The 19120-nt window shown below is 39.0% G+C and overlaps 2 protein-coding genes across 3 annotated transcripts; one reads left to right on the top strand and one right to left on the bottom strand.

Moving 5' to 3' along the window:
- The first annotated feature begins 105 nt into the window (after nucleotides 1-105).
- DUSP28 (dual specificity phosphatase 28) lies at nucleotides 106-1798 on the top strand. Its single transcript, XM_049802214.1, has 2 exons — nucleotides 106-590; nucleotides 1525-1798. The coding sequence occupies exons 1-2, from the start codon at nucleotides 243-245 to the stop codon at nucleotides 1660-1662; spliced, it is 486 nt and encodes a 161-aa protein (XP_049658171.1). The 5' UTR covers nucleotides 106-242; the 3' UTR covers nucleotides 1663-1798.
- A 102-nt stretch (nucleotides 1799-1900) lies between these two features.
- Nucleotides 1901-17797, bottom strand: LOC126039282 (claudin-15-like). 2 transcript variants are annotated; one of them, XM_049802211.1, is made up of 6 exons: nucleotides 17727-17797; nucleotides 17028-17303; nucleotides 8158-8322; nucleotides 7927-8008; nucleotides 5205-5315; nucleotides 1901-3843 (listed from the first exon to the last, which is right to left on the bottom strand). In XM_049802211.1, exons 2-6 carry the CDS (start codon nucleotides 17245-17247, stop codon nucleotides 3744-3746), a joined length of 678 nt encoding a protein of 225 aa, XP_049658168.1. In that variant the 5' UTR covers nucleotides 17248-17303; nucleotides 17727-17797; the 3' UTR covers nucleotides 1901-3743. The 2 variants fall into 2 exon arrangements, with proteins under 2 accessions (XP_049658168.1, XP_049658169.1); XM_049802212.1 differs by lacking the exons at nucleotides 17028-17303; nucleotides 17727-17797 and adding an exon at nucleotides 12463-12743.
- Nucleotides 17798-19120: the final 1323 nt, after the last annotated feature.

The raw sequence follows: 19120 nt of genomic DNA, 5'->3' as shown, positions 1-19120 counted from the left end.
TAGGACCTGCCTGAAGCCTTTACGCCCAAGACCCTACCGAGGGAATAAATATAGCACAGCCCAGCTGGCTGCAGCACAGCGCAGCCCATATGCATTGCTGGGGGGAGCAACTGGCAGCCCGATCCCCGCAGCGTGCCACTGCACCGGGGCTGTGCCGCGGCTCAAATGTTGCACGGGAGGCAGCGATCTGGGAGCTCTGCAGTGGGGCGGTGGTGCTGGTGACACTGCGGCCTTGGCTGCCGATGCTCCAGCTCTGCCAGGTCACCACCTCGCTGCTCATCAGCAACGCCAGGGCAGCCTGCGACGAGGAGCTGCTCGCACGCGAGGGCATCACCTTCTGCATTAATGTCACCAGGCAGCAGCCGTTCCCCAGCCTCCAACAGGTGCAGGGCATACGCGTACCGGTGTTCGACGATCCAGCTGAAGACCTATATCGGTATTTTGAACAGTGCAGCGATGCTATAGAAGAGGCTGTGAAGACCGGTGGGAAGTGCTTAGTTTACTGTAAAAATGGCCGCAGCCGATCAGCTGCCATTTGCACTGCTTATCTGATGAGACACCGAAAGCTCACACTCGAGGATGCCTTTGAGGTATTGTACTTATACCCAGATTTATATTTAGACATCCTTTGGGTGAGAAATGCAATGCTTATTATGAATAATGATAATTTCTCAGAGAATTACTTTGGTGCTCTCCCCTGGTTATTAGCAGTTACATATATGTTCAACATTTGAATAAAAATTCCACCGTAAGTTTTTTCACCCCCAACTTGGACAAATAAGCTTTCAAGTTGAGGTTTCTGGGACAAATATAATTGCAAATGCAAATAGGCTTTAAGCACTGGTAGCAAATATGCAAAGTTGGTTGTTCTGTGAACATTTTCCCTATTGTTTGCTTAGTCATGATAAGTGAAGTTAAAGACAGAGATAAAGAAAATGAGTGAAATGGATGTGAGTGTGTGCAGAAGTTGTTTTGCAGGATTTGCTCTTATCACCTATGTGACAGCTCAACGCAGCAAAGAAACATCATCTGTGAGGCCTGCTAAATAGCTAGGGACTAGCTAGCTACGACTAATAGCATCTCAACTTTATTAGGAAGCCCATCCAATATATATGACTTGTGCTCTACAGTCTTTTAATCTTCAGCCATTTGGTAGGTACATCACTAAAGTCTCTAATTTAGACAACTGTTTTGCTTAGTACTAGACAGAGGCATGCAGACAGTCTGCAACTTGGTCATATATCTTAAACATGAGCGGTGTCACCACACTGTGTGAGAGACATTCACATTTCCAGAAAATTCAACAGCTCCTTTTCATGTCTTGCCCATGAGTCCATTCTGTAACATACACCACATGCCAAGAGGTCTTGGCAAGCACAGAGTGAGGTCAGCTCACCAAAATATCTGTTTATTATTCTGTAGCCAAATCAAAACCAAAGTAAATCTTCTCAAAAGTTTAATAGGAAAAAAATCCATTTGCATGATACCCACCCTTGCTTCTACGATGTCTTTCCTTTTTCCTAGACTGTGAAGACTGCCAGACCAGTAGCAGAACCCAATGCAGGATTTTGGTCTCAGCTGCAGAGATATGAAGAAGATTTGCAGATACCAAAGCAGTCTGATCTGCTGAGCAAAGGACTTCTTAAAAATAGCAATGTGTGAAGATGTTTTTAAAGAGTTAAGTAGCTTGCTACAGATTTAAAAAAAAAAAAAAAAAAAAAAAAAAAATCACTGCATATATCACCTATACATAAAATGCCTTGCTCCCCAAACTGAGTTGATGGTTCATTAAATTCATTCAGAGTATTACCATTGAAGGTGCATGGAAAAGAGCAGATAAGCAGGGAGAAACAGCAGAAACAGAAAATGGTTGGATGACTGTAAACAAACCAGAGAAAGGCATGGTATCTTCAGCATTTATTTTCCTCTGAATGACACTGAATATGATAACAATGTATTGAATGAATGGATGAGTTACTACATAGGGATTTTACACTTGGTTTTTAATTAAATTTCCCAGTGACATCACGAGAAGACCTGATGCCAGACCAAGGAAGTTCTTAATTTCTATCATCTCACCTACTGGCTCACAATTCACGTTCATGAGATGATACAACCTTTGGTGGGAAACCAACACTGGAACTGCTTGGTCTCTGCCCCAGTGAGTTCTGCGTTTGCCTTACATTCAACTAGACCAAAATACCATCCCAAAATTACCTAAAAATCCAGAGGACGGAATATACAGATGATGGTAAGGAGTTCAGCTGCCACCATGCAAGTTAAGTAAGTGCCTTTCAGCTTTTGAAATTATTCTCCAAAATACCAAAGGAATGATTTTAAAAACAACAGTTGATAGTGGAGGGAAGAAGATGACACTGGCAATCTAAAAGTAATCCTAACTCCTTTTAGCTTTAGTTATTAAGCCTAACAAGACCTATCAGTGCCCAATTCATGCTTTAATATGTCAGTTTACAAGTCAGCTGTATCTGCTTGCAAGCAACATGGCTAAATCATTTCTGCTAAGACTGCTTGCAGGTTGCCCTGTGAAATTTTCTATTGGGATATCAAGGAGGCCGCATGAAACTTCTAAATCAGACTACAATTATGTTTATCATCAGACATTAAAAGTAGAGAGAAACACCAAGGCTTTTGTCGAACTGTACTAATACTAATTTAAGAGGGACAAGTTATGAAACCTGTGAACCTGCAGTGTGAAATTCCATTCCACATTGCTCAAAGCATCAATACAAAGTAAAGTTAGTTCATCGTCATTTGTCTAAGTGCTTACACAAGGCAAACATATGCTGCCAGCAGTGGAGTAGTTTAAAGCAGAAATTCTAACGATGGAACAATGATGGAGAATAAAGCCGCTGGGGAATTACATGAATTAAGCAATTCAGATGCAGTAGAAATTCCCAAAGTTAAAGATTGCTCAAAGTTAAAATAGGATTATTTTAAAAGCTGAAAACATAGAAATAAAAATAAAAAATTGGGGCTATTATTTTCTTAGTTATCACAAGGCATTTTTGCACCAGATGCTTTCTCCACTCCCAGCTGTGTTTGGTTCATTCTGTATCATTTATCTTTGGTATTTGCATTAGAACCAACAAGAAATTTGTTGCACATCTGCAGATTTGGAGGTGAGTGGTTGTTAGGAAATTTTTTGTAGATTTTACAAATCTTGACTATCATACATAATATGAGTTTCAGTATGAGACTTCAAGCCCACAGTATATAGACTATATCCTTATTAGTGGCCAGGATACCACTCATCAAAAAATCTGTTTCAGTCAGTCTGTGGAATAAAGTTTATTTCCTGTCAAAAGCTAAAGCTGCTAAACAAAAGTAGGAAGCTAAACATTAATGAAAACACAATACATTTCTAATTGTGAGGCGTATTAACTTGCAGTCAGCTATAGCATATCAGTTCTGCATTTCTGAGTCAGCTGAAATAGAAACAGTTGCTCTTGATTATCAGAACAGACCGCACTCTGTGGTTAAATTTTACCAGGCTTCTCAGCATGCAGAAAACCTTCATGCCACAGGATTTCACATCACAGCATTTACACTTGAAAACCATTCCCAGAAAACCATTTCTATTTACATCAAAAACCATACCTCCTCCTTGCACTGCTCCAAACTAAGACAAAAGATTGCAACTTGGAAACGGAACCCTGGAAGCAGTTGACTTCTTTATTTGAGTTCATAACCTACTAACATTACAAGTGATGTAAAAGGTAAGTTTAGACATATTCTTTGTTGCTTATGACTGTCTCAGCATTTTTGGTGTAAATATGCTGCTGATGAGCTGCCTGGCCTGCTGAATATGCATATTTGTTGCAACTGTAAATTAAGAAAAAAAAAAAAAGATACAAAATAATACGTATTACACACACGTCCACAATTTCAGATACTTAGGAATTTACTCATTTAGGTCTGTATACAACCCACCAATAGCACATACTTCACAAAGGTGCAGCAATTAGAGGGCTAGTGTTCTCATCAGTCTTGTAGCTAAGGGGAAAGAGATGGGCTCTTTGACAGGCAGCACAGCCATCTCTCTCATAACCAGAAATACACTCTGGAGTCCTAACTCATGTGTGCTCTTCCTTGAGGAATTTTAGTCAAGTCCCTAAAGCAGAAGAGACCCTAGACCTTAATGCCTTTGTGCAAGCTGCAGTTTTTAATACAGGAATCAAGATGATAAGAAAGGACAACAGAAGTATCATCAGCCAACCCCTTCAGCTGTCATGATTTTCAAGATATTTCAGGACATTTGGTACTTTGTATCAAAGTATGGTGAGCGAGATCTAAAGTCCAATGTAGCTGATGAACTATTACCATAAAACTTAAATGGCTTCAGATCAGGCAATGGAGTATCAGAGGAACGCTCTCACTTATGTCTTTTGACATAACTTTCCTAAGATTAAATACTGCAGCAGTGAGCATGCTTCTTCCTTCCATGTTATCATCCTCTCGAGCTTAGCCAGTACAGCCTCTAAGCCATTTGGGCTCTTCTGGGTAGACATGGACCGCTGCTATTTCTGACAATTTCATCCCTCTCCTTCGGAGAGGAACCTTCTGTATGTGTGAATAATTTAAGATTGAAAAAAAAATCCAGGCAAGGTTAACTGCTGAGGCCAGAAATCTCAACTTTTCTGATTTGATGCGCAACAAAACATTTCCATAAGGAACACAAAAAAAAATCATATGTGTCTAATGATCAGTTGGATATGCTTTGGGAAGGAAATGCCATTACACTTTCTGCAAATTAAATGGTGTTTGAATATTTTAATAGTAGTAAATATTGCAGACAAACTTGATTATAATACACTACATTCTTTGTTATACTTCTATTTTGCCAATAGGTAGTTTGCTCTTTCACTGCACATTTTCATCATGTAGATTTTAGAACTATCAGCAATATCCAGAATTACCAAATACTAGTTATGGGTGACCACTGATGGCAAAGTATCAACAAGTACACTATCTATCTGGGAAGTACAAGTATTTGGTACAGCTTGTCCTCCCATCACAAATCTGTGACATGCAACAGTACTGAATTAATAGGTACAATTTCTTGTTTGTACTTTATATGGCCACAGATTTATACCAGGGGGTGAAAGAGAGAGAGAGAACAGTATACAGATAGAAAATGGTATATAATTGACAGCTACTATTTCAACTGACAAATCCAAGATTACCTGTGATCCTGTTTTTTCTTCCCTTTGCATGAACAGGTCAGTAAGATCCCACCAAGCATATAAAGAACAGATCCAGCCCAGCCTAAGTACAGAGCATCTCCTAGCTCATACCTGAAACATGAAAGATTTTATGGAAACAGCATATACCAGGATCACAAAGCCATTATTTTAGACTGTGCATAAGGTTTGTCTGCAAATCATGCAGACAAACAAATTCTAGTCTGCGTAGAAATCAGCTAACTGAAAGGTACTTCAACAGACAACGGAGGAGAACAGATCTGGCTTTGTGTCTGTTCAGTAAAACTCTTACATGTATATTTAACTGCTCTGCCAAATTAGTGACAGTACAGGAAGTAGTAAGCAACATAAAGATAAATAGCAATAATACTTGCATATTTTTAATAAATTATTGATAATAAATGATAATAATATACCTTCTGTGCAGTCCACAACACAATGCTAGATCACCTACAAGTAGCTATTTGTATAAGGCTAGTTTTCAAACTTGCATATCCTAAAGAATATTCAGCACTCTGTGGTTATATGGCTGAAATACATTTAAGAATAGTCCCAGGTTGAAAAAGAATAGTTCCCCATTTTACTGTACAAAACTACACCTTTCAGGAACCCCCCTAGTCCAGTGCAAGAAATTCTCTGATAATGAATTTGACCCAAAGACTAGGCACAATTAAGCCTTGGAAAGTCTGGCAGGAGTTTCGCAAAAAGAGGAAAACAAGTTTTTATATTCGGACAAAGACTATAACCACAATATTGCTGTACCTCTGTGGTCTGAGATACCTAATATAAGGGTAAAATAAGTGTCACGGACTGTGTAGAAGGTGTACTGAAAACAGATACGTGTGTTTTATTTCCACTTGTAAACACAAAACCATATTTAAAAGCGTCAAAGTTTCTGATTCCAGATTTAATTGCTAACAGGAAGGTTTCAGAGGTTTACACACATTCACTGCTCTCTGTGTTCCCATCCCACTTTGGAGCCACAAGTTCTCTACTGTTTTAAGCGCTTTCCAAACACAGAACAACGAGACAATCATTATCTCAAAAAAAAAGGAGTGCAAGTTGCTGGAGGAATACTAAGGAACAGTCAGGGAGTGTTGCCCAGGGCATGCAATCATCTCTGCTCACTAGTCACCTATAGACAGGAATGCTGTAGATGTCATACCAAAGGAAAGTATATAGGGGGGATCTGCAGAACTTACTGAGGTTGCTTTCACAGCTGTATGAGAAATTCCTCTAAGAATTAGTAGAGGTTAACCTTACTAATTTGCTGAAGTCAGGCCAAAAAAATGTAATCTGAAAAACCAGATTTGCCAGTCTCTTAAGAGTGACGATCAATACTGGCCTGCAATTGAATTTAAAGCTGTCTCAGAGAGTCCAAAGAGCACAAACTTCCTCAAGAGCATGTCTGGCTTTACCAATGATCAAAGTTAATTCACTAAGAACTGCTTAGTGAATCAATAGTCTTGAACATGAAGTTTAGATATTAAAAAAAGATTTCTTTAGCTACTGAATGCAGTCTGGTAACTGATTAACATGCACTGATGTTGAAGCCCCAAAGCTATACCAGATAACTATAAAACTCGCTAACTATCCCACTAACTGAAATTCCTTATCAACAGTTGTTTTGGTCCTCTAACGTATTTATTACCCTTCATATAATTCTCTCAAGGGGATATAAAACAACAAAAAGTATTCACAAGTGCAATTTCTTTGTAAGTGCTTGTTTGAAAACACAAGGAAAACTGAAAAACATCCAAAGCAATTGCTTAAAGTACTTTGATTCATAACAAAGCACTTCACCTCTGACTTCCCTGAACTGATTTGCAGGAGGAAACTTACAAAACACTTCAAATATGATCCTAGCAGCTAAAGATTTATAGTTTACTGATCTAAAAATTATATACTCAGTAGAGGTACTGGGAAATTATAAGTACTGGGAAATTATAAATGTCCCCTTTTCCCCAAACCAGCTCTCTCATGTTCCACAGGCAGTATATTATGTTTCCTTCCTCCTTTTTCCCCCTCTGAAGGAGAGGTCCAGTCACCTCCACCTTTGTTCCTCATTGCTAAATCTATTGACCTAGATAAGGTGCCATAAGCGGGCATTTGGTTTTGAAGACTGTTGCTTTTATACCTCAAAACTTGTTTGTGCACAACTGTATGAGCTGACAGTCTCATTTTAATCCATAAGGCAAACAAATGTTGAGCTGTTAATATATAGTGAACAATATTGTTTTACTTAAGCAGCACACTTCAATGACATTTCTCAGCTATCTGCAGGTCACTAGTATGCAGTTCAAGCTGGTTTTTCATTTGCTTGAACATCTGAGGCATTATATTCTAGCCATAGCTAGAATTTTGTACCTCTTTTGGTCTAAATGCCAAAGAAAATTAAGACTTTTACCTTTTCTTCTTCATAAATTGCACTAAATTGAGTCTCACAAGAAAATGTAAACACAATACAGAAACCTCACAGATGTGGGGTTGGTATTCCCCACACATTTACTAAACTTCCCAGAAGAGAACTCTCCTCCCTGCCCCCAACATCTCTGAGGTGAAAAGATTCCCTGAAGACAAATTTTTCCTCCTGTATGACTAGATAACAGGATCCATCCAGGTTCTGAAACTCTGGAGCAGCAGAGGGTAGTGCAGCTGTCTGTAACACATGATGGAGTTTGGTGTGACAGATCTATTAACTTACTTGGTTCCAGCGTACAATGGGTCAAAAAATTGAGCAGTAACCATCGCAGCATACCAAGAAACAGCCACCATGGAGCAGAGACCTACCAGAAATTTTAAAAAGCACACAGGTGAATGATTCCTTTAATAGCTGTAACAGCTTTAAACCAAGAACAAGTGTTCATTTCATTTAATCTAGCTGTGAAAGCAATACAAAGTATTGATAGCATTCTCATTTCAGCCTTGATATTACCTCCTAAAATAAAAAGAAATCCTCCCGTGACAGCAAACTTCATTTTTCCATCTTCATCGCTCAACCCAACATTTGTGCACTTCAAACCAAGCAGCGAGAGTACAGTAGCTATGAATCCCAAAAGGATGGAAGCAATCATCAAGGCACGGCATGCCTGAATATGAGCTAAGACAGGAAAAGAGAAAACAAATCAGGATCTGTAAAGAAATTATATTAATCTTGTGCTGTAAAAATAAAAGTGATTAGAGGGAGTGACAAAATTAACAGGAGCAGTAATGAATTAAACTTGTCCAACTTTTTTATTTGGTTATTTGGAGAAGCATCCAAACCCTAGAGTGTTTAGTCTTCAAGTCAATCAGATTTCAGAGTTGAACTACACTTACACTTCATAAGCTCAGTAAATCCTCCTGGGCCTTTAGTAAATCCTTCATAGCCTCATAGCTTACATCTAAGTCCTGTGAAAATGCATATATATGGCCATTTACAGGAGCAGAAGTAAGTTTCCTACTCACAAGTCCTGGTGACCTCCTTACACCTTTACAGCTGAGCACACAGGACACCTCTGAGCTCCAGGTCCTAGCCAAGGTGTGCGGGGCTCTGGCACTACAGAGGAATTGGAAAAACATGCCAGCTTTGCTACCTCCAGTGAGAGATGGGAAAGAAAGTGCTCGAGTTAGCAGTGCACTTTAAACTCTGAGTCGGGGTAATGAATGGGAGATGAGCAGATCTGAGCACTGCAGCACTCCTCTCCTCCCTAAGGCATACTCCTGCGGAGAGGTTACAGCTGGTGTGGTCATGTTAGGGAATTTGGTATGTCGATGATTCTGCATCACTTAAACTCCCAGTCTTCACATTTAGGTATCAATTGAACAAAAAGCTGGACTAGATTATTAACCAGCGTAAGAAGGAAGGTCAGTCAGGGACTTCGGGCTCCTTTAAAATGGCACCCTAGATTTGGCAGGTTCCAGGTCAAAGGGCACTTTGGCACCTTTGTTGGGAGATGAACATGCCGAGTGTAACCAATCTGGCAGGTCTTGGCTGCTAACTTTGTTGAACTCAATGATCTTAAAAGGTCTTTTCCAACCTAAATGATTCTATGATTCTAACCACATATCAAAAGGGTCTGAACTGGACTGCATCTGGACAGTCATGTCATTTTTAGCATTTAAGCTCTTGCTCCCTGATCACCTCCATGTGCTCTCTAGCTGTGTAGTGGAGTGAGCCCATAACTCTCCAGATAACAAAAATCAGGCACAGAAACAGGAGGCAAAGTGATGATACTTTCACACTCAAACTCAGCAGACTGTATAGCTTTATGTGGCTTAAGAGTATTGCTTCTGCAAGCTTGAGAGTTATCAAAGACAGTAATAAGCAGTCATGAGATAAATACACAGAATTAAAGGATAACATTGTCGAGGAATTCATGTTTTGCTAAGCACTAATTTTCAAATTTGGGGGAAAAAAAATACAGACAGTAATAAAAGTGAAAAGACCCCTCAAAGTACCATTAACGGTTCAAGGCTTTTTGCCTGCAGAAGATACCATTAGGACAAGCACTCAACTCCAACACTGCTTTCTAGTTTGGGAACTTACACCACGGCAGCAGGAATTACCCATAGCAGGGATCCATCAACTTCTTACACTTGAGGTCTTTGGGACTCCTGCAATACAAGATGGGACTCCCCATATCTTTCCAGGACACACAAGCATATCCTCAGGCTAACTGCTTGCAAGTCAATGGCTGTATTATTTTAACAGAAGAGATTTCATACCATATCCTCTTTGTACCACAATATGATAACCTCAACAGCCTTAACTGAGGACCTTACTTCACAGTCCAGAAAGCTCAATTTCTTCTTGGTTTTATCTTAAAAATGAGCTTACTGAACAAGATACAAAGTCAGTTCATTTTATCAATCAATACTAGTTGTAAGAAATTATCCCAAAATCCTGTCAGTGGAAGAAACAGCTACGGTATCTTAAAAAGAAGAAAAAAAAGAGTTTAGACACCATTTGGCAGCTAACCAATTGTTTTATATCAAATGTTTGATCTAGTTGTGACAAGATAAATAGCGCTATCTATACATAGTAGCCAGTCACAGTTTCAATCTTAGGCAATATTGCTTTTAAAAAGGTCCTCACTTCAAACATTTGTGATTTGGGCTAACGGCTTGCTGAATTCAAAAGCTTTAAATCTGTTTAAAAGAACCAAGTCTGATATTTCCCATGCACAAAACAAAAAACAGAGGTATACTACATAGCTCAGCTGACAATAAGGAAACCTTCACAGAAAATCTTTATGGTCCTTCTGATGAGAGCTAACAAAGACACTTTTGTTTTTTCTTTTTTTCCCCTTCCACCAATTCCTGGCATCTTCTGCTACAGCAGTTTCAGCGAAGTTTCTAAACAGCAATTTGAAACACACCTAAACTGACCATGATAATTTTTCCATCAGCCTTGGCTCATATCTGCAAGTGCTACAGACATTCTTGGAGGTCCCACTGTTTGCTCAGCCCTTGTTGCTACCAACCCCACTTTCTTCCTCTTTCCTGGTTTGCCCAACTGTCCTCTCAACTTTTTCTACAATTCAGTGTCTTCTAACTTGTTTCTTTTTCAGTTCTCCTTTCTAAACCCCTTTTTTTCTCTACAATTCTGCAAGCTGCTTTTCCCTTCCCCTTTCCTTTTCCTGCATATACCCCTCAAATACACTGGCATCTTCTCAACAGTGTAACTGATCTCCTCTTCAACAGATCAAATTTAATCTTCACAAATTCACTTTCAGAGCCTGGCCTATTCATTTCCTTTCTGTCTGGCCCCATTTTTTTCCTTCCTGCTGACTCCATGTTGTTATCTGCAATTGTCCAGGAGCCTTGCTATTGCTTGCCTTCCTTTCTCTTTTGCTTTAGCACATCTACTCATCATGCTCCCTGCTGCAATTTCTTTAAAACCCACTTTTCTCTCAGCAGCTCCAAGATATTGACCTGATGTGGCCCCATTGCCCACATCTGCATGCATGGGAGCTCTAGGACACTCTCAGAGGCAGCACCCCATGTAAATACACCAACGACAAGATGCTGCCTAGAGTCAGTGGCAGTAAGTTATGAACCAACCTTTAAAGCAGTTTACAGACGAACCAAATGCACACTTGCATAAGCACTCTGCAGAGGATATGCAATGTCCAATGGACGTGATCCTGCTCTTGCTGAGTATAAGAAGTTTAAATAGGGTTGTGTTCCTCTTAATACACACATGCATTTTAAAACCAATTGTGAGATAACACTGAAAGATGAAAATAACAGTTTATTCCCTAAATACTGGGCACAGACAGTTTCAAAGAATTGCTACACTAGTGTCAGAGCTAGTAAACAACATAGGATTATTTCAGACACAGAGAAAGTGAATTTAATACCTCATTCCCACTATCCTATATTACACATTCTTCAGCTTAGGAGTATCCTCCTACCTATTTAGTTTAGCCACATCCCAGTGTAGATTCAACTAAATAGGAAGGCATTTTTATTCTGGGATAAGTATCTACATACTGAATTACTGAAGATTAATAAAAACTAGCTTTACTGTCTATAAACATGCTTACTACCCACAGAATCTCGCCTTAGTTGAGCATTTGAGGACAATCCATAATTCTCCTGAAGACTGATATAGAGCACAGGAGCCAGCAGATCTAAATTTCCTAATATTTTGAACCATATCCAACAAGACATTAGTTAACAAGTCTTGACAAGTATATTAATTTATAACATATTTTCATTCTATAATTTATATTCATAATATAAGGTTATAGTATGTATAACATGTACTCATTATATTTCTTGCATTACCTATGATTTCCAGTCTCAACACGCAGAAACCGCTACCACTTCTTAGCTATAAATAGTATTTCTTACCTATTACATGAAAAATCTCCAGCTATAATACATCAGCTATCAAGTATTGCAAAAGAAGACCTACACAATAATTCCAAATAAACATGGAACTGTTATAAGATGTGTTAAAAAATATCTCCTACTAATTCCTTTCCCAAGATGCTAGAAAAGAGTCTACACCATATACAAAATGCCTATTAAAATAAATGTTTGATCAAGAGATTTCATTTGCCTTATTTTGTAGCCTTTCCTGATGTGCTTGACACATTCTGCTGCTTAAGAGATTTTTATTACTTCAACCCGCAAAGTCCTTCTTGGCCAGTTATTTTCCAGTATTACCAGATTACCAAAACAAATGCCTTTCTACTTTTTTCCAACAAATTTTTAAGCAATATAAGCAAGACTGTGTAAAGTCACATACCAGGCAGTGCAAGCATAGAGTCAAATTCTCTGCAGTTGGATACTCCAGTGCTGTCTTCTGCACAGCTCCTCCACAGGTTTTCAAACAATGTAGACGTTGTGATCACACTACCATGTACAGTGGAGACTTTCCAGTAATTATTTGGCAAAGTAGCTCCAATAATCGCCCACCCAACCAAGCACAAAAGAAAACCAACAATTTCCAACGCAGCAGTCATGCTTGTGAGTAGTAACAGTTAAATATCCCTATAATTAGATTACAATCAAATGAAGCCTTTCAGAAGCCTCCTTGCTGTTTTATCTCTGGGTTTCACTCCAAAATGAGGCTACCTTTGCTCTTTGCTCAACCCCAGAGATAAAGCTTACAGTGCATGACTGTAAGAAGTGGGAGCAGTCCACGATAAAGACATTAACATTTCAAAAAAAATTACGATATTAATTCTTTTTCGAATGAGAAGTAACAAAATGAACCTATTCTTAGTCTCAGCCTAGAAAATCCAGTCATTATGTCTAAAAAATATCTTGTAAGAGTGATAATATTGGCAATTTTTTTTTTCTGTCTCTCCTCTAAAGTCAACTAGGGTTTACAGAAGATTAAAATTGTTCGTAATTTTATTATTGACCTCAAATAAAAAAATTTACTGTGTTATTTTCTTGGTGACTCAAGCACAAAAAAGCTTGAGAACAGGAACTTTATTCTGTTGCTAGAAAATTTATCACATTTCTTGGAGTTACGGTCATAAGTAATCCATAGCAACTGTACTGCCAGCTTCTTTCAGGAAGGTTAAGTCTGTGGATGAGTGGTTTCCATCAATATTTTACAGTCTACTGATCTATAGTTAAACACATTCTGTCTTAAAAATAGTCCCACTTACACTGGAATACAATTGCAATAACGTATGTTTCAGAGAAATGAAATATAAGGGCATGAATGAGCCAGTGTGACAGACCTATCTCAAAAGGAATAAAACTATGAATGAAAACAGCTATATGAAAAATAATACATATCAGCTGATTGCATCTGTTTGTTAGAATATCTTAGTATTAAAAAATATATATTCTAGGCAAAGTAGAAGTATGTTAAACTTGGTTTACTTGCTTCTACTCTTGACTAGACAAAACCATACACTCAATTCACATCACCCATTAATGTTAATACCTTAAACTGCTTGTGTATCCAAATGGGGTTAACCATTTCTTGCAGCGATAACCTGCTCTTATCTCCAGGAAATGGAGTCAGAGTTTCTTCATAAAATAATCCTGCTATGACGCAGCATTGTAACAGATTCACGGCATTTACATAAAGACTACCAGAAGGATTAGCTGTTGAGAGAGTCACAACTTGCCCATAACAGATATCTGGGGGTTTTTTTTTTTTCAAAATTCACTGGTCACTTTGAGCTGATGCTGTAGGTTTGTAGGTTCAGCTGCAAAAGGATGCCACCGCAGTGCCACCGCAACACTTCTGCTCCCTTGGTAGCCAAGAGGATCATTGCCATTGATTTAAATAAGAACAGATTTGGCAGCACAGCCAGTGTGGTCCCGTGCAGCTCTGTACTTGCAATCTTTTAAAGAAACTAGATAGTGTGTGGTAAGAATTGATCTTCTTGGGTGACTTTTACAGAATTTCCTCCTTCTGCTAAGTCACTGCAATTTGAAAAATGATGGCATAGTAAACCAGTATACTGGAATATCTGCATCCCATTAAAAGCCCTTCGAAGAGTTTCAAATTAATTTATCCACACAGGTGCTACCCTGGTGACCTCAGCAATCACTTCTGCTGACAGCACTTTCAAAGGTGAATTTAGTTGGGGCCTTGAATCAAGTGTTCCCAGATTTTATACTGCTGCCAAGGATAAAAAAAAAAATTAAGAATTTCATTTAAAAAAAAAAATCTCTTCCTAATTAAGAAAGCTATTTCAACAGACCATCAGAAAGCACAGGTATAAACAGAAAAGATTAAACTACAGACCTGGAATGCACGAGTTTTTCCTATATGGGATCAGGCATTTTAATCATTGCCTAAGGAAATCACTCTTCAATGGTGTTGAAGAACATAGGGTTATTCTTCACTAAATTTCATAAACTATGGTTTGGTAAGGGATGGACATAACAGCAAACGCCTCTCTGCAGGAGGCTCTGCATCAGCAGTGTAAAAGAGTTGGTGTTGATAGCTTCACATCAACACCACCCACAAATTGGGAGTTTTTCTTCAGACTTGCTCTAACCCAGTTGGGTGAACTGAATGCCAGTCAATGACTGGAAGTCTGGAAGTGCGCTCCTGCAGCACATTTCCCTGCTTCGCTTCATCCACGAGGAAACCAGTCTGCACACTCCAAGACCACTCCGCAATGCAAAACAAGTGCAGTAAATTGGAATAATTGGAAAATTCATTACAAAAGCATACTCCTGATGTAAGTAGAATGCTAACATAGACATGCCAAGATATGAACATATATGACCATAGCAATATATGACCAAGGAGAGAAATTGCTCCTAACCCCTCTGATATTCTCAAAACAGGGCATATTTGCATGTAGTATAGTTGAGAGAGGGTTTACAGGCAGAAATAGTAATTTTTAAAATCAGATCAGCCAATACAGTTGGGGAAAAAAGTACTGAAATACTAACACCTTAAATGTTTGATCAACATGAGCTGTATGTTTTTGATCACTTCTGTAGATTTGTTTCAAGACCCAGGAATGCTGACTGAACACTGTAAGAAGAGAAACAGCCCTGCGACAGAAAGCACTTGCTCTGCAGACAGCCACATGACATGCCTGTCAGTTGGCATGAGGAACCCCACACTGATTTTAGAGGACACGCAGTTCTTTGAACAGCTGAAGATGATCCACTGAGCCCTGCCAACCAGGCGTCCTCTCTTCCAGTTATGGGGACCATGGGAAGGGAGGGAAGAGAATTCCTGGGAGGTGACTGCTTCAGTTCACTAGGAACCCTTCTGTTCTGGGGAAATATTTTCTTTCCACATTGGGTGTAATGAAACTGCATTTACAAAAAAGAAGGCTGTCCCACACTGACTCTGCTTGTCTCCATAACAGGGCTGAAGCATCTGTTTCTCCCTGTTACACGAGGCAAAGCAGAGCTGCCACACCATTCAAAGTATCCGTGCCATCTTGCTACCACATATGAGAACTGAAGGATTGTTGGCCCCATCTCATCACTCTAATTTCCAGAAATCATGTCTAAGTTTCTAAATGAAAATTAGCCATCCTGATACCTACACAGAGGAAGTCTTAGAGAGGAGCACAACAGGTACCAGAACAGTATGAAAAGCTGACATTATCTCTGATGCAATGAGATGTTTAAATGTTTTTTAAATCCTTAGAAGCATGGGATTAGCCTCCTTTTGAGGCTACAATGTCTGGCCTCATTACAGGATGCTGATACTTAAACTGGCACCATCATTATGAAAGCAGATGAGGCCACAGAAGCCAGGGCCCTGAGGAAGAACCACAAATATGCTGAATCTTGTGAGTTAATTCTTGAGGGTTAAACTCTGACATTTTAGAGATCTGCCTTTAAGTTAGGCAGCTCTGACTTCAGTGGAGCCCATATCTGTGTCAAGAAAAACAAGTGTTCATAATCTGTGAGACATAGTATTTATAAGTTTTAAGCACTGCACACATCAAGGATAAATCAGCTGGAAAGAGTCCAGACAAACAGCAATGACAGTAATCAGAGATCTATAAAGCAGGGAAGGCTTGAAGAAATTATTCCATTATACAACTCATAAAGTGACTGCACAATACTGAAAGTTGTAAAAGAATAAACGCAAAGTTCTGTTTAAGACAGAAAGCTTAATGAGCTTAACAGTTTTCAAAGGCTATACTGTTACTGTTTCTACACTCAGTTTTCTGAAGAAAGAACTTCAATGTCAGTCCTTCCTAGTCCTGTACCATAAAAATGGTGTTTACAGAAAGATATTTTTAAACTCCAGAACAATCCAAACAAATAATTTTCAATCCCTACAAAGACAATTGTTCTCTTTCCATTTGCAGATAAACTACCCTGCTAGCACAGACTACCTCAGAAAACACAAAAGCATCAGCTGAACAGAAGTATTTTAATTTAAGCTGGCCACCTCTGAGAAATTCCAGAACAAATACACAGATTTAGCATAAAGTATCAAACAAGCTCTGGAATATCTAAGAAGTCCTGTCTCACACCAAAGTACAAACAAGCACCAGTGCTCATTGACCTATGATCTGCTTGTAGTTAAGGATGAGGCCGAATAAAAGAATGCCATTTCTTCCAAAACAAGAAAAAAAAATATCTTAGATTCATTGTGTATCACCAATACCTCTATGTCACAACAGAGCTGGCGATAAAGCCACAGCAGTTACCGAACTGAATTGCAGGGTGAAGCACACGGGTTTCACTGGGGCGCTTTAACCTGTCTGCAAGTACTACAGGACAAATCCTGTCCATACTAGACCCTCTGTGACAACCACAGTATATGTCATCCAACCACGCCAACATGCTGTCCAGAAAGAAGGAATAAAACTATATCCCTGGATTTTATATACATATGCCATGCACACTTACTCTCTGAACTCAACATGTAGAGAAATTTCTTGCACTGTATTGATCCAAAAGCAGTCACTGCACAGTCCATCCAAAGACCTTCAGAAATCCAGTCTGCAGTAACTAGCACTGTTGCAGTGTCCGAAATCTTCCATCTGTTGGACATGGTAGTAACAAGTAAAATGGTGAATCCTGCCAAAGCTAGCAGCAATGCATAAATCTGCAGAGAAGACGATGCCATTCTTCTGACAGAAGCTGTTTTCAAAGAAGCCTCCCAAAATTTCTGATATTAGAAACCTGTTGAAACAGTTTATACACATACAGTATATGGAATTATCTTTACACAAGCCTGACCTTTATGAAAACATCAAAAAGACGCCTACCTACAAAACAGTTTATCATATAAGGGAATTGTAGAACTGGAATCTAAATCTCATTAAACAATTGGAATACTTACATATTTTATGACATCTGAGTATTTTCTGAGGAACACTTTTATTAGCGTACATGTTTACCACAAAAAATACCAACAGAGCAAAATCAGAGGCCCTTACTGAGGAATAATCTAATTTGAATTTGCAATGTTTCCTCCGTTCTTTACTTGTTTGCAACTCAAAATTATTTTAAAATTAAAACTATCAAATGCTTTAATAAATTATTCATGTCCCAATTACAATACCTATCAATACAAATTAAAACAAAATAAAGTTTGATACTCACATTTACGGTATGTTTCTAACGTGTTTCATCTACCTTCCTGCTAGACACTAGCGTCAGCACTTTGTGAGGACCAGTTTGATCAAACAAGTGAAAGTTTTGTACTCTTTAGGACCTTTCCCCCCATTCTAAAAATCAAGGACCTGGGGCCAAAGTTCTGCCCAACTGTTGCACAAAGGCTCAGGCATGCCTTTTTGCTACAGCAAAGTGAAATGAGCAACTCAAATAAGAAAATGACAACGAAATCATGTAAGTTAGTACCAGAGAAGCTCAGATTAACCTGGCAACCATTGGCATATTATTTGCTTTCCCTATAATGTGTGTATTCCACCATAAAAAGCTAATCTCACATTGAGGATGGAGCATTTCTCTCTCAAGAGATTGTGTAACCTCTTCAAAACACACATAACTGTCAACAGAGAATATCTGAAATAAATGATAGATTTAAATTAAGCAACAAATTCAAGCAGACTTCACACCACATGGGCAGGCCAATAGTCCAAATGAATGTTTCCACCTATTACATAGGTATGACCCATGCAAGCACAATTCATTCCTGGCAGTAAGGAAAAGGAGATAAAACTATATGCTCTGCACCATCACTATGGGTAGGACATATGTCAAAGTTGTAAACACAAACTTCTCGTTAAAATACAATAATTTAAAATATCCTAGGTTTCAAAGCAAAGAAGCTTGGAAACCAGATTTCACAAATACAGAGTAACAACCTTCCTCCACCCTGACCCAAATTCAACCATGTTATAGCAGGACTACAAATACCACGGTAAGAATCCTTTCTCCTACCCTTAAAATGACTGTCCTGTACTAATGCACCTGTTAGAGATGATACAACATGCATGAGCTCCTCACTGTGGGCGAGTCTCCTCAACAGAAAGGTGCACATGTGGTGACAATCTGACTCTAGATGGTGACATTTCAATTCAACATCCAGGGAGATGTAAAGTGGCAAGAAGAATACAATGGACCAACTGAAAGCTGTTTTATTTTCCAGATCTTCTTAAGACAAGCATGCAAAGAAAATCCTTACTACTTAGAAAACAAAGCATGCAGTCCTGGTATTTGAACCCTTAGGGGCCAGGCAGTGGGTCTGATGTCTCAGTGAGGACTGGGAGCCTGGTGATGGGTCTTACATCAATAGGCCACACAAGGCAGGGCAGGAGCAGAGCACCCTAAAGCCTCTCCTGAAATGCACATCTCCAGTGAGTAAAACAAGGGTCAGTGGAAAAACAACAACAACAAAAAACCAAAAAACAGGTGGGGGGGGGCTCTGTGCTTGTTTTAAAAAAAATCCATTTTCTTTATATTTCCCTGGCAGCATTTAAGGCCTGCAATCAGTAACCAGTGCAGACTGACAACCGTCCAGTGGAGCATTAACA

Source organism: Accipiter gentilis, chromosome 6 (assembly GCF_929443795.1).
Source record: "Accipiter gentilis chromosome 6, bAccGen1.1, whole genome shotgun sequence".
NCBI lineage: Eukaryota > Metazoa > Chordata > Aves > Accipitriformes > Accipitridae > Astur > Astur gentilis.
Note: the sequence above shows the minus strand (reverse complement) of the source record. Positions and strands in the feature narration are given on the sequence as shown.

Coding starts and splice junctions, on each gene's coding strand:
- DUSP28 (XM_049802214.1), top strand. CDS start 243: ATGCTCCAGCTCTGCCAGGTCACCACCTCGCTGCTCATCAGCAACGCC. Junction 591..1,524: donor CACTCGAGGATGCCTTTGAG/GTATTGTACTTA, acceptor CCTTTTTCCTAG/ACTGTGAAGACTGCCAGACC.
- LOC126039282 (XM_049802211.1), bottom strand. CDS start 17,247: ATGGCATCGTCTTCTCTGCAGATTTATGCATTGCTGCTAGCTTTGGCA. Junction 8,323..17,027: donor CTACATGTTGAGTTCAGAGA/GTAAGTGTGCAT, acceptor TTCCTGTCTTAG/CTCATATTCAGGCATGCCGT. Junction 5,316..7,926: donor CCATTGTACGCTGGAACCAA/GTAAGTTAATAG, acceptor TTCATGTTTCAG/GTATGAGCTAGGAGATGCTC.